Source organism: Saccopteryx leptura, chromosome 4 (genome assembly GCF_036850995.1).
Source record: "Saccopteryx leptura isolate mSacLep1 chromosome 4, mSacLep1_pri_phased_curated, whole genome shotgun sequence".
Lineage (NCBI taxonomy): Eukaryota > Metazoa > Chordata > Mammalia > Chiroptera > Emballonuridae > Saccopteryx > Saccopteryx leptura.
In genome coordinates this window covers 83,301,662-83,313,849 of record NC_089506.1, presented here as the reverse complement: position 1 = coordinate 83,313,849, position 12,188 = coordinate 83,301,662, and the positions used below count along the sequence as shown (strand labels likewise).

At 38.3% G+C, this 12,188-nt stretch overlaps 1 protein-coding gene across 6 annotated transcripts in view; it reads right to left on the bottom strand.

Moving 5' to 3' along the window:
- PCDH9 (protocadherin 9) overlaps positions 1-11,892 on the bottom strand; it is a 999,455-nt gene extending 987,563 nt beyond the window's left edge. For all 6 annotated transcript variants that reach the window (XM_066380792.1, XM_066380795.1, XM_066380793.1 and 3 more), the window contains exons 1-2: positions 11,363-11,892; positions 6,974-10,144 (exon numbers count right to left, since the gene is read on the bottom strand). In XM_066380792.1, coding sequence (XP_066236889.1) covers positions 6,974-10,009 — 3,036 coding nt within the window. In that variant the 5' untranslated portion in view covers positions 10,010-10,144; positions 11,363-11,892. The remainder of the gene's footprint in view (positions 1-6,973; positions 10,145-11,362) is intronic.
- Between the last annotated feature and the right edge of the window lie 296 nt (positions 11,893-12,188).

Genomic DNA, 12,188 nt, shown 5'->3' with positions numbered 1-12,188 from the left:
AGAGATATATGCAAATATCAGCTCAATGACAATTCTTCATACCATTTACAATTGGAGCTTAAAGACCCAAATACTGTGCAATCCATTAGTTTCTCAATATCCTGGAAGGGATTAGAGTATTTCTTAATCAACTGCTAACAGACTGGATATTAGCAAAGCAGTATAATACGAAAATGTAGAGATGGTCAGATAGAAAGACAAACTGTGGAAGAATGTTAAAATATAAGATATACAAACATGCTAAAATTGATCATATTTCTGTTCTTTCCTGAAGTCCACAAAATTAAAAATCTATATAAATTAATAAGTGGTAAGGCTGTAGTCAAGTCCTTTCAATAAAAGTAAGTTAATTTCATATATTTTTCTCAAGGAATTCCAAAATAATTCATGTAAAATGACCAGAAAGAACCAATCAAACATGCCTCAAAGATCTTGCCTGTGTTCATATTTACACCATTCCCAGCTGTATAGATGAGGCCAAGTCCATCAGTTTAAAAGTGATATATGTGCTTATGACACTCTAATCAAAGTGTTAAAGATTGGGAAAAAATATTTTCATATGCTATTTAAATCATAAGTATGTAAATATGTATCACTAGTGAATGGCTTCAAGTTCTGAGTGTCCTAAAGTTACATATTATGGCTCAAGAAAATTCTTACAGATTTTGCTACTATTCTTATCTGTAGGAGGCAAACTGTCTGTGGGACAAAGACATGAGTGAAAGAGATTAAAAATGGGTTGTTTTTCCAGTTTCTTCCTGCCATCACTCCTTACTGTTCAGGAAAGGTAGTTGTTTAACTAATTTAGGAATTTCACTTTTTTAATGAATCTTATGGTTTAGGGGGAAAAAAAGAATATAAATCAAAACCAAATTGTCAATCATGGTAATATATCTTGTTCTATGTTTCTGATGACTGACAGCCCAATACGTTTGTATCAAACAAAGGCAAAAAGCATGTATTCCTTTCCAAATGAAATGTTTGACAGATTTAACAGCTTCCTGAAACAACTGATGAAATCTTAAACAGCAAAGTGTATCTCCTTATGTAAATGAGAGATGATATTTCTACATTTGTATTTGCTTCTGTGATCTGATGAAGATTTCGGGGGTCCTGTTAAAAAGGCCACAGCACATTAGCACTAGTATTTATTGAGTGGCTGACTCCTATATGCCTCCAGATATCGAAAACTTCAGAGTAAGCCTCATGCTGACTCACATCTGCGAATTCTCACTAATACCTGGCCTGTGATTAATTAGATTCAACAAACAGGTACATTTTAAGTCTGCGATATGTAACAAATTCTGGAAAGTAAAATGAACATAAAACTAGCTATCAAGAAATCCAAAACTTAAAAGTCCACATTAAATAATTCTTACTTGGTTTCCAACTATGTTAAAAATGTAAAATATTAACTGATTTGTTAATATTCTCAGGAGAGTAATTTATAGTTTTAATAAAGGATCCCCTTCCAGAAAACACCAGACTAAATTTAGAGAAAGCTTACTCCAAGATTTTAAGAAAAGTGGTAAACAATTAAGGACTCAGTTTTGCTTTTGTCTTTTTTTAACTATATGCAAGCTGAGAGTTCTACTCCAACAAAGTCAAACTAAGAAATTACTAAAAAAGAATGATACAGTTGACACAGCCCCTAACCCTGTAAACACCCAGTATGGTACTTCTAGACCAACATAACCACTGTAGGTTTTAGCCTTTAATGGATTTCTGCACTCTCCCCAACCAAAAGTATTTAGAAGTCAAAAAATGTAAATAATAACATAAAAATAATTGTGGACACAGAGCTTATGAGAAAATATAACCTAAAGGTATCAATTTCATACCTCAGTACTCTCAAGTAAAATAATGTATTGTAAAAAGACTTCATTAAGATGCCATTTGTAATATTTGGAATGTAATTTATATGCCTTCAATATGAAAATGAAACTTCAAGAGTCAAAATAATCTATGATCGGTTAAGAGGAAAGTTGATTGTACATGTGAGATTTTGCATTAAATATAAAATTTTCTCTGTTTTACTATTTCACATATTTTACTTTGTGCTATTATGAGATGCTGAATATTGAACTAATAAGATTATGCATATACCATAAGAATATAGCATGTTATTTCAGGTACAATATTTACAAGGTAATTATAATGATACCAAAATCTGTTCTGTGACACCGGAAGGATGACTCATCTGAACCTCTGGGAACATAATTTACAGTGTTTCTATATACAGAATTAATTGCAACACAATTTAGAAAACAAGATAATAGAATATTTTAACTACAGAAATTTACTTTCTCTATGATAATAAATGTTCAGGAATCCGAAGACATGTCTATGCTTAATATAGTGGTGACTTTTTTATTTTTACCCTCCCAAGGTTATTAGCAATAAATGCTAAAAAGTACCTTAAATTTTACAGCGTAGGTGTATAAAGCTGCAAAAATTTTAAACATTTGTCTTACAAACCGAAGATGAAAAGTAGTCAGTTTGAATGGATGGCCAATGTGTGTTTCTAATTCCTGAATCATTATCCAAGGAGTCTGGGTACCTGATCAACAGATAACATGATATTTGAGCACTTAGCCAAAAGGGAAGAGTAGAAAGAAAAATTGCAACTGGTACCATTTTAAACATGATTTGCATGTCTGGGAGCAATTTTTCTCCAAATGCCATTCATGTTCAACCACCACAATATACTGCAAAATTTAGTTGTTTAAAATATCTTAAAGTTTTTGCTAGTCTCACATGAGTTAACATTTTTCTCTCTTACTTTCAAGTGCATTTTTCTTTCTCACAGTTCTAAATAGCAATTCTATGACTATCTTGTGCAGTTTACATGACATAACAACATTTCAGTAGTGTTGTGGAGGAATTACTCAAAAATGAAAAGTAATCATAAATGCAATATAGCATCTCTAAATGATTGGGGATAAAAGCAATTCCCTTTATACTGCAAAAGCACATGTATACACTTGAGTGCAGCATGCATGCACATTTTCAATGTATAATTTCTTGAATATATACAAATATATATATATATATATGCACAAATACTCTAGATTGTGGAAGATAAGAATGCTTATGCTCTACAATGAGCATTTTATTTAGAAAATTAAACATGACTGTTTACCCTGAATCAAACTCTAGTGCAACTATCCCACAGATTGTTTCATTACTGGAAGAAGTTGTCAAATGTAAATAGGTCATTTTTTTTTCTTTAACATTTTCATTTATACCCCTGCAAAAAAGCACACTGGGGCCAAGAAAATTAATTCCCTAAAGCTGTCAACTAGGTTGGGAAACAGCAATAAACAGCTTACTGTAAAGCCTCCAGCTACAATAAACGGCTGTCAGTAGTGAGCTGAGAGTTGGGCTGGGGAAAAACAGGTCCTCTGGAAATGATCATCTGAAAGGGAAATGAGCTGACATTTCTTGTTCCAACATGCTGAGGCAGTGGTTCTCAAAGTGTGCTCCTGGACTAGCAGCAGCAGCCTCACCTAGGGTCCTGTCAGCGATATAAACTTTCAGGGTAGACTCCCGTGGTACCGAATCAATACGTCTGGGAGTGGGGCCCAACAAACCAGTTCACAAAACTCTCCCCGGGAGTCTGAGAAAGCCTAAACTTTGAGAACTTAATATCATATTTAGAAACCACGTCGATTAAGAATATCTTTTTCTTTTAGAGAAAATACACCAATGCACATTATTTAAAGCCTTACTAGAGTTAATTATAGTGTCATTTTCCTAACCTCATAACAATATATTTTGCTTATTTATGAATAAATATCAAGACACCATCTTGCTTTGAAAAAAAGGAAATTTCACTCAATCTGTGAATGCTAAGGGTACTTACAAAAATTTATATAAAATAATCTGTGGACAATTCAATGACAGATTTGTTATAGGTAAGGAAAATGAAAGCTTAGTAAATAGAGCGGATGAGGAATATGGTTTACAATTGTCTCACACCACCTTTGCAGGGTCACACACAGGAAAACAGCAGGAAGAAAGAAGGCAAAATTAGAATCAGTGCACTACAAAGAAACTCATGATGTAAAAGTCAGACATTATGTTTTCACTGTATAGACAATACAAATTAATGATAGTTAAATTTACTTAGCTATCAAGAATAGCTGAATTTTGAATTTTACCCACACATCAATGAGCACCATTAAGTGAAAAGGTGTTCTTGTTAAGAGCCATCTATGTCTATTCAATTAAAAAATCTTCATAGATTATATGTTAGTTTATAAATTCCTTTGAAAGCTTTTGTGGTAATCTTACTTTTCAAAATTGGGTCACTTTAGGAGCACATTTAGTATAAAAGTTACTAGTTAAAGCGAACAAGCTAAAAAAAAGAATTTTTACTTTTTAGTTTAACTAGAACAACCTCAGATAATAATCGTATAGTTCAGTGGGGGAAAAATGAAAAGGGTAGTATATAATTTATGTTCTCATACATAGAAAATGTGCTTCTTCATACTAAAATTGTACATCTTGCTATAACCATCACCTTTCCTTATTTCCAATATTCCTATTTTCCAACATCACAATTTTTTTTTCTCAGCATGAAAACTTCTAAAAGGTAAAAGCAAAGCCATTACAATAGCTTCTTCTCATAATAGTGAACCATAGCTACATATGAACATCAAAATGCCTACAAGGAGAATTGCACAGTGACACATGGTCTCAAGGAATGTCTAAATAGCACTTTAGTTCCAGTTAGAGAATTACTCAGCATCCTATTTCAAAGATTACAACATGCAAACAAATATTCTTATGACTGACTAAGATTCAACAAAAGCTCTTTGCCATACTTTGCTAAAATGCACTGAACGTTTATGTCACTGTACTGTAGCTTCAACTTTTGGGGCAAAGTCAGAAATAGTGGGTGTGTACATTGATGCTAACAACTACATATTTAAATGATAAACAAGATGATGTGAAAAGAATATCAAAGAAAGTTGTGGTTTTATATGAAGTTTAAATCCTGTTAGATTTTCAAGATATTATGTAAATCATAATGTCACCAGTATATCGTTAGTGACCTCCACACTAAAAGTCAATAATAAAAAAGCAGTTTTCTTTTTCTTCATTAAAATAACAACTTCATATTTAAATCCATTTAGTTTTATAAATTACTTTTCTTACCATGATTAACTGTTCACCAACTTTTAGAAGGCTTTAGTAAGCTAAAAAATGTTCTGTATTTTGAAACTTCCACTTCTTTTAAAAAGCTGATGAATGTAACATGAAAATAAATCATTCCAACTTCAGCTTATATATAATAGCTTCACACTCTCCTCTAGAACTTCTATACTGACTCTTTAGTTCCTTTTATTCTGTGTATTGAAGCTCTACATATACTTTTTAATTGCTCTAGGTAACTTTTTGCTTTAAGGAATGGAGATTTTAGCTGTATAATCACAGGCATTCTACTTAATAATCTGGAGGCATATATGTGATTCGCTGTCAAAATTATTATTATAAATATCTCATTAACATGAAATCCTAAAGCCACTCCAAAGCAACAAACACTAGAAGGTGAGAAGGAAATGGCATTTCAATATGACATTCTACCTCTCCCCACTCCCGCATCCCACAATTAAAGTGGGGCGGAGGAACTCTTGAATTTTCAATCACTGATCGATGACTGTCAATAAATACGACCTGCAAGTTTATTTTGCTTTACCCAATTTTCTAAAATCTATATGTTTCTTATTTTTAACAAATTCAGATGGGCCACCACCATAAATGGACTTAATGCCAATAAAGATATAACTTTGATTGTAAAATCTGAGAAAGGTAGTGTGGTGAGAACTAATCACAAAAGAGCAAGCAAATGAACTGAAATGCTAGTTGCTCCAGAGCAACTATCATTAAATAAAAGGTATCTTTGGATGTAGTACCAGCTTGATCCTTCCCTCCCCCCTTGCCTTGCTTCTGCGGGATTGGCACCTGGCCAGCACAAGCGACATGATACCCTAGTGCCATCTACAGGCTATTATTGACACTCAGAGTTCGTGGCAACAGACAAGCACCAGTGAAATAAATTAGACAGCGCTGCATTTAAATCTTTATTAACAAGGAATTATTAGACCTAAGAAAAACTAATTCTGGATTTGGTTGAAATATGAGTTTCTCAGCCTCTTAATCCCTCTTCATATGGTACGTTTCACAGTTTAAAATGAGTTATGACAGATCACTTATGCATTACTAAGATGAAAGAATATTTACAATGGATTCATTCTTTTCTATATAAATCAGTTAGATCAGAAAGAAAGCATTCCTTTTTTTTTTCTTTTGCAAGAGTACTTTGGCCATTGTGGACAAACTGCAAACCTTTCTCGTCAATACCCAATTTACTATATTACAATAAAATCACCTATAATCAAAATTAATTCCTGTGGCTTAGTTGCAATCTATCAACAATCATGTGCTTCACAGCTGACGTACATCTAATATTCTACTATCTTGTTTAGAGACTAAAAAAAAAACTTAACCCCTTTAGCAACCACAGTTCCAACAAAATTACAGGCAGACCTTCAAACGTCATTTGAAACTTGAGATTTGAAGGTGACTTTTTAGATCAAAAGGTAATCTGAACAACTTGAAGCAGTCAATTTGGAAACCCCAGGAGCAGACTTTGGCATATCAGGACAGGTTTTCTTCTTCAGCCAACATTATCTTGGGACATTTTGGAATAATTTTCTCTTTTCATCTCTTGCCATTTGAAAGAAACTGGAAAGTGAAATAATTCTCAGAACTCAGAAATTTCAAAGCTGTTCTAAAAATTCTTGACTGAGCCCCAGAGGAAGGGAAAAGGGGTCAAGTTTTTTTTTTCCCCTCTTTATAACTAAGCTAAAGTTAGACCAAAAACAACAGACACACTGGCACGTTAATACTGGTTGACTGGGCACTTGTATGCAGTACTTATAGACCAGTAAAAGTGCTCGTTTACCTGTCTGGTGTGTAAGGGGCCCTTTGTCTTGAAGCCTCCTTGGGAACTGCACTCTGAGGCACTGAAGTGATCTGAACTAGTGGAAGAGCGTTTGGAAAGGGTGTCACAACCCCCGACAAAGGTGTTGTCCAAAGGGAGTTCCTGAATCACGTGATGCTTTTTCACGGAAACTGGAGTGTCCGGTTTAAGATGAAAAGCAGGCTGTGGAGAAGCAGATTTGTAGTGCTTGGCCAGGTCAGGGCTGTTAGGCTTGAAGGTGGTTGGAGGTGCGGGGCCCCAGTCAAATCTTCCGATACTTTGCTCCTCCAGCTCAGCTGGCAGGCTGATTGTCCCATTGATAGGTTCGTGAACTGCGTCATCGGGTTTGGACTCTTCAATTGTCACAAAGTTCAAAAGAGAACTCTTGGGAGACTTCCTTTTCTTTCTTTTCTTTTTCTTATTTTGTTTGTTCTCCTGGTTTGGGGACATCCATTCAGCCCCTTGTTTGCTCCTCTGAGCTGCTTTGAACCTTGATGCATGGCGACAGCGCACCAGAACAGTGACGAAGATCACAACTATGACCACCATGGCACCTGCAATAATGGCGATCATGATGGTGAGATAGTCCTCATTTTGATAGGGCTGGCTACTATCCCCTATGTTCCTGTCCAATGGTGTCTCCATAGTCCTGCGAATCAAGTCATAGATATAGGAGGCATTTCCAGCAGTGTCATTAACATAGAGAAAAACAAGCACAAGTGTGTGCAAAGACGTAGGGTAGCCCAGGTCACTTATGTTGACCACCAAACGATGCAAGCCCACATCAGTAGGTGCCGGTTTTTCTTCCAGAGTAATGTTACCTGTGACCGGATCAATCCGAAACAAGCCTTTGCTGTTCCCACTCACTATTGTATACTTAAGTTCAGCGTTCATCCCAGTGTCGATATCTACTGCAAAAACTTCTGCAACTACAGAGCCAGGAATGGCTGAGAGGGGCACCAACTTAAAGGATGTGTTAGAAGGCGGAGAAATGACAACTGGGCTGTTGTCGTTGACATCCATGACATTGATAGTTACTTTTGCAGTAGAGGACCGAGGTGGCTGTCCTCCATCAGTGGCTTTGACGTCAAAAGTGTAGGAACTCTGCTGCTCTCTATCAAATGAGACATTTGACTTTATGACTCCAGAATAGGGATCCAACACAAAATTATCATTGTCATTTAGAATGGAAAGAGTCACAGCTTTATTCTCACCAGCATCTGCATCTGTCACTGTGATTACCCCCACAGTACTATACTTTGGCAGATTCTCAGACACAAAAAATTGAAAATGGTTATGAGTAAACTTGGGGCTATTATCATTCTCATCCAGAACAGTAACTATCACAGCCGCTTGGCTTTGGAGGGGAGGGGTCCCATTGTCCCTGGCAGTTACTGTAAAAATGAATCGCTCTTGTTCCTCTCTGTCAAAGACTCTGGAGGCTGTCAAAACTCCTGTCTTTCGATCCAGATCAAAAAAGGAGGCATTCGGTCCAAGCTGATAAACAATGTCTGCATTTTTCCCACTGTCTTCATCTGTGGCACTAATAGTTGTTAAGTATAACCCACGTCGGTTGTTTTCAGAAACTGACAGCTCAATTACAGGCTGGTTGAAAACTGGTGGGTTGTCATTTTCGTCCTCAAGTTTAACCCTTACCAGGGCAGTCTGATTTAAACTGGGCTTCCCAGAATCAGAGGCAACAATTTTAAAGCTGAATTCTTTGGTGCCCTCATAGTCCAACAAAGAGGAAGTCTCTAACAAATATTGGTTGTCATATACTGCCTTCAAATGAAATGGGACCTCTCTTTCAATAAAACAGATCACTTTGCCATTTACATCTGTGTCCTTATCTGAAACTGTAATTAGCGCGATCTTAGTATTGACAGGATCTTTCTCAGATAAATACACTGTGCCATTGATGGGACTTATAATGTACCTGAGGTCTATGTTAGGAGGGTTATCATTGACATCAGTAACATTGATGGTAACCGTTGCTCGAGCAGGAGTGGAGCTGCCATCACTAGCCAGCACTGTCACTTTGTGAATGGCTGTCTCCTCTCGATCTAAGGACCTCTGAACTGTAATCAGCCCAGTAGTATTATTTAAAGCAAAGAGTCTTTTGGTAGCAGGGGCGACCTGGGCACCAAAAATGTACCGGATTTCAGCATTACTGCCTATATCTGCATCAGTAGCATGGAGTTGAATTACAGAGGTGCCTACAGGGGCATTCTCTGGAATATGGACCTCCACCTGACCCTCCTTAAACACTGGCCTGTTGTCATTAACATCACTTACTGTGACCTGCAGTATGGCCGTGCTGGATTTCTGTGGGGTGCCTCCATCCTCTACTTTGATTTTCATCACATAGGTATCTTTCTGTTCTCTGTCCAAGTTTTGCTGAACAATCAATTGTGGCCACTTCTCTCCCTCTGGAGTTTCCACAATATCCAGTCCAAAAACACTCTGCCCATTTAACAATTCATAATGCTGTACACCATTGAAGCCTGTGTCAGGATCTGTTGCTGATGGGATTGGAAAGCGGCTGTTGATCAAAGTGTTTTCTGGAATGGAAATATTGATGACAGGAGATGGAAACATGGGGGCATTATCATTGGTATCCTTAACAATGATTTTGATCTTGATCAGCCTGAAAAAATCATTGGGGAGGATCACCACCTCAAGTTCAAAGAAGCACTCATTCTCCTCAGCATAAGAGGCTCCAGCACAGAGTTTTTCTCTGTCTATTCTGTTGGAGGTTGTGAAAATTTCCCCAGTGCTACTGGATACTTTCACCAAAGGGGCATCCCCAGCTTTAGAAACCAGTCTGTAGATAAGGCTGGCACTGGTCCCTGTGGCAGCATTGATGTGAGAAATGTTCAGGTCCTTTGGTATGTTTCCTATGGGCACATTTTCAGGCAATTCCTCTCTAATAGTGTAAATAAGTTCTTGAGCTATTGCGGAATCCAGCCTTAAACAGGCAATCAGAGCAGCCAACAGGTAAAAATCCCTCAGGTCCATGATAATGTATTTATTTTCTTTTCCTGAATTTTAGAGGTTAAAGGTTTCCACTGAGGAGTGGTACGCGAATTGCAAGAGGAAGCGTGCATGAACTGGAGGATGCATTACATCTCATCACTTATTTGGAGACAGCCACTGTCAACACAATTTTATAGACAATATTATTCTTCAGTAAACAAAAATATACAGTCACAAAATACCACAACACATTTTCCACTACATATTAGTAAACAAGGCAGTTTACTCTGGCACTGTTTGCAAGTTAACTCTGTAGATAAATACTCTCAATATCCCCTGCATGTTGCATTTGCCCAAAGAAAAGAAAATTATCTACTTTTGAATTCAGGACAGCTGCTATTTTTACCTGTATTCATTCATACTGTTTATCAGGACACTGTTTAATTCAAAACATGCAGTCTTGCATTCTTGCAGTCTTCCTCCCCTCCCCCAGCTTACCTGCCTCCTGGCTTCTAACCCACCTCTCTTCGTTTTTTTGTTGTTGTTGTTGTTTTTTTTTGTTTTTTGGTTTTTTTCTTTAGGTGCAAGTGGAAAACGTAAGTATTTAGCTGTAGTTCTTGCTAACTGCTTTGTCACCTGTCAACTGTGCTGTGTTTTCTTCCCTGCCACACTGAGAAAAAGACTGTCTTTTTCTTTGCTCCCAGTTCTTCAACTGCCTTCTAACACAATCTTACTGGGAAACAAGCATCAGACATGCTGCTGCAGCATCAGCAGCAACAGTCACCGGCCACTACGGATCCTCATTGCCTAAAAGCACAACACCAAGACTTCAAATGTCTTATACAGACCTTGCTCTCATTTCTCCCCATTGTCAAATTACCCCCATTAGAATTAACAAACACATTAAAACTTTGCAAAATAATAATATAAAATTCCAATCCTGGAGGTGGAAGAGATGTAAGTGAAACGCAGTAATATTTCCATGCAGAGCCTAAAAGAGGGGAGGTGGGGGAAATGCAGTTTCTTAACCCTGATCTCTGGTTATAATATTAGTAACATCTGCCACACATAAATACCGCAAACCAATAACGCTGGTTAAAAGGCTTCTGCTTAGATGCTCCTCTAACTGCAATTTAAACGGGTGCAAGGTTCCCGGCAGCCACTCACTTGAGTAGAACTGGTCAGTTCCCAGGCTCTAATCTTATCTGCATTAGGCTGTACGGTAGCTGATGCCCGTGATTAGTTCCGGCAGAGTGATGCAGGTAGGGATGCAGATACAGCCTAGTAGGTGAGCTCTGCCCCAACCGTCTACCCAATTACAAACGTCCCCCGTCTCCACTGAGGACATATCTAAACACAGATTTTACAATTGTGCATGCAAAACTTTACACTTACGTTAGTTGCCTCAACCTTTCCCCTTTCCCGGTATGCTGCAGTTAGGAACGATTTGTTCCAACACATAGAAAGCCATGCATCTGGTAGCACCAGTTTGGGGAGAAATCAGGAGCAGCAAAACGTTTCCTCCTTGTGAAATGTGTTGCTTCGGGCTGGCAAATTAGCAACTCCAGAGAACAAATTCACAGCTTTGTCGTTATTCTCTCCACATTGCGTCTCTATTACCCACGGGGTCTGGGCTCTTCTGGTATTTAACACACACGACATCCAGTTGCACTTCTTCAGCTCAGGGGTATTTCCCACAGCATCAAGCATACCATTTCCCTCCGATGTCAGTACTGCTTAAGTCTCTAACTTCTTGTAGGAAACGTCAGAGTTGGGGTGATAGTGATTCTCTGTCTGCTCTCCGGGGTGACAGCTGCCCGAAAAAATTCCTAATCGGCTCTCTCTGGCTTCAGAGACTCTAGGACGCTTCTTCCTGTCTTGTTTGCTCTCCCTCTCTCGCTTCTCCTCTGCCCCTCTCTCCTTCTCCCTCTCCTCTCTCTCCTCTCTCTGAACTGAATTTCTTGATATAACTCTCAATAAGCCCAAAGGGAGGGCGTGACGGACAAGCCCCGCCCCCGGCACTTGATTGGCCCGCCTCTTGCGGTGCGGACGGCCTCAGCCGGACGCGAGGGAGGGGGCGCAGAACAAGGCGCTGACTGTCTCCCAGCCTCCCCTCCTCAGCGCCCCCTCGGCAGCCGCGAAAACACGGAGAGCCGATCCCGGCCCCGAGAGAGCTGGGTTCCAGGAGGCCCACTGAGCATGCCCACCAGGGTCTGGCCCC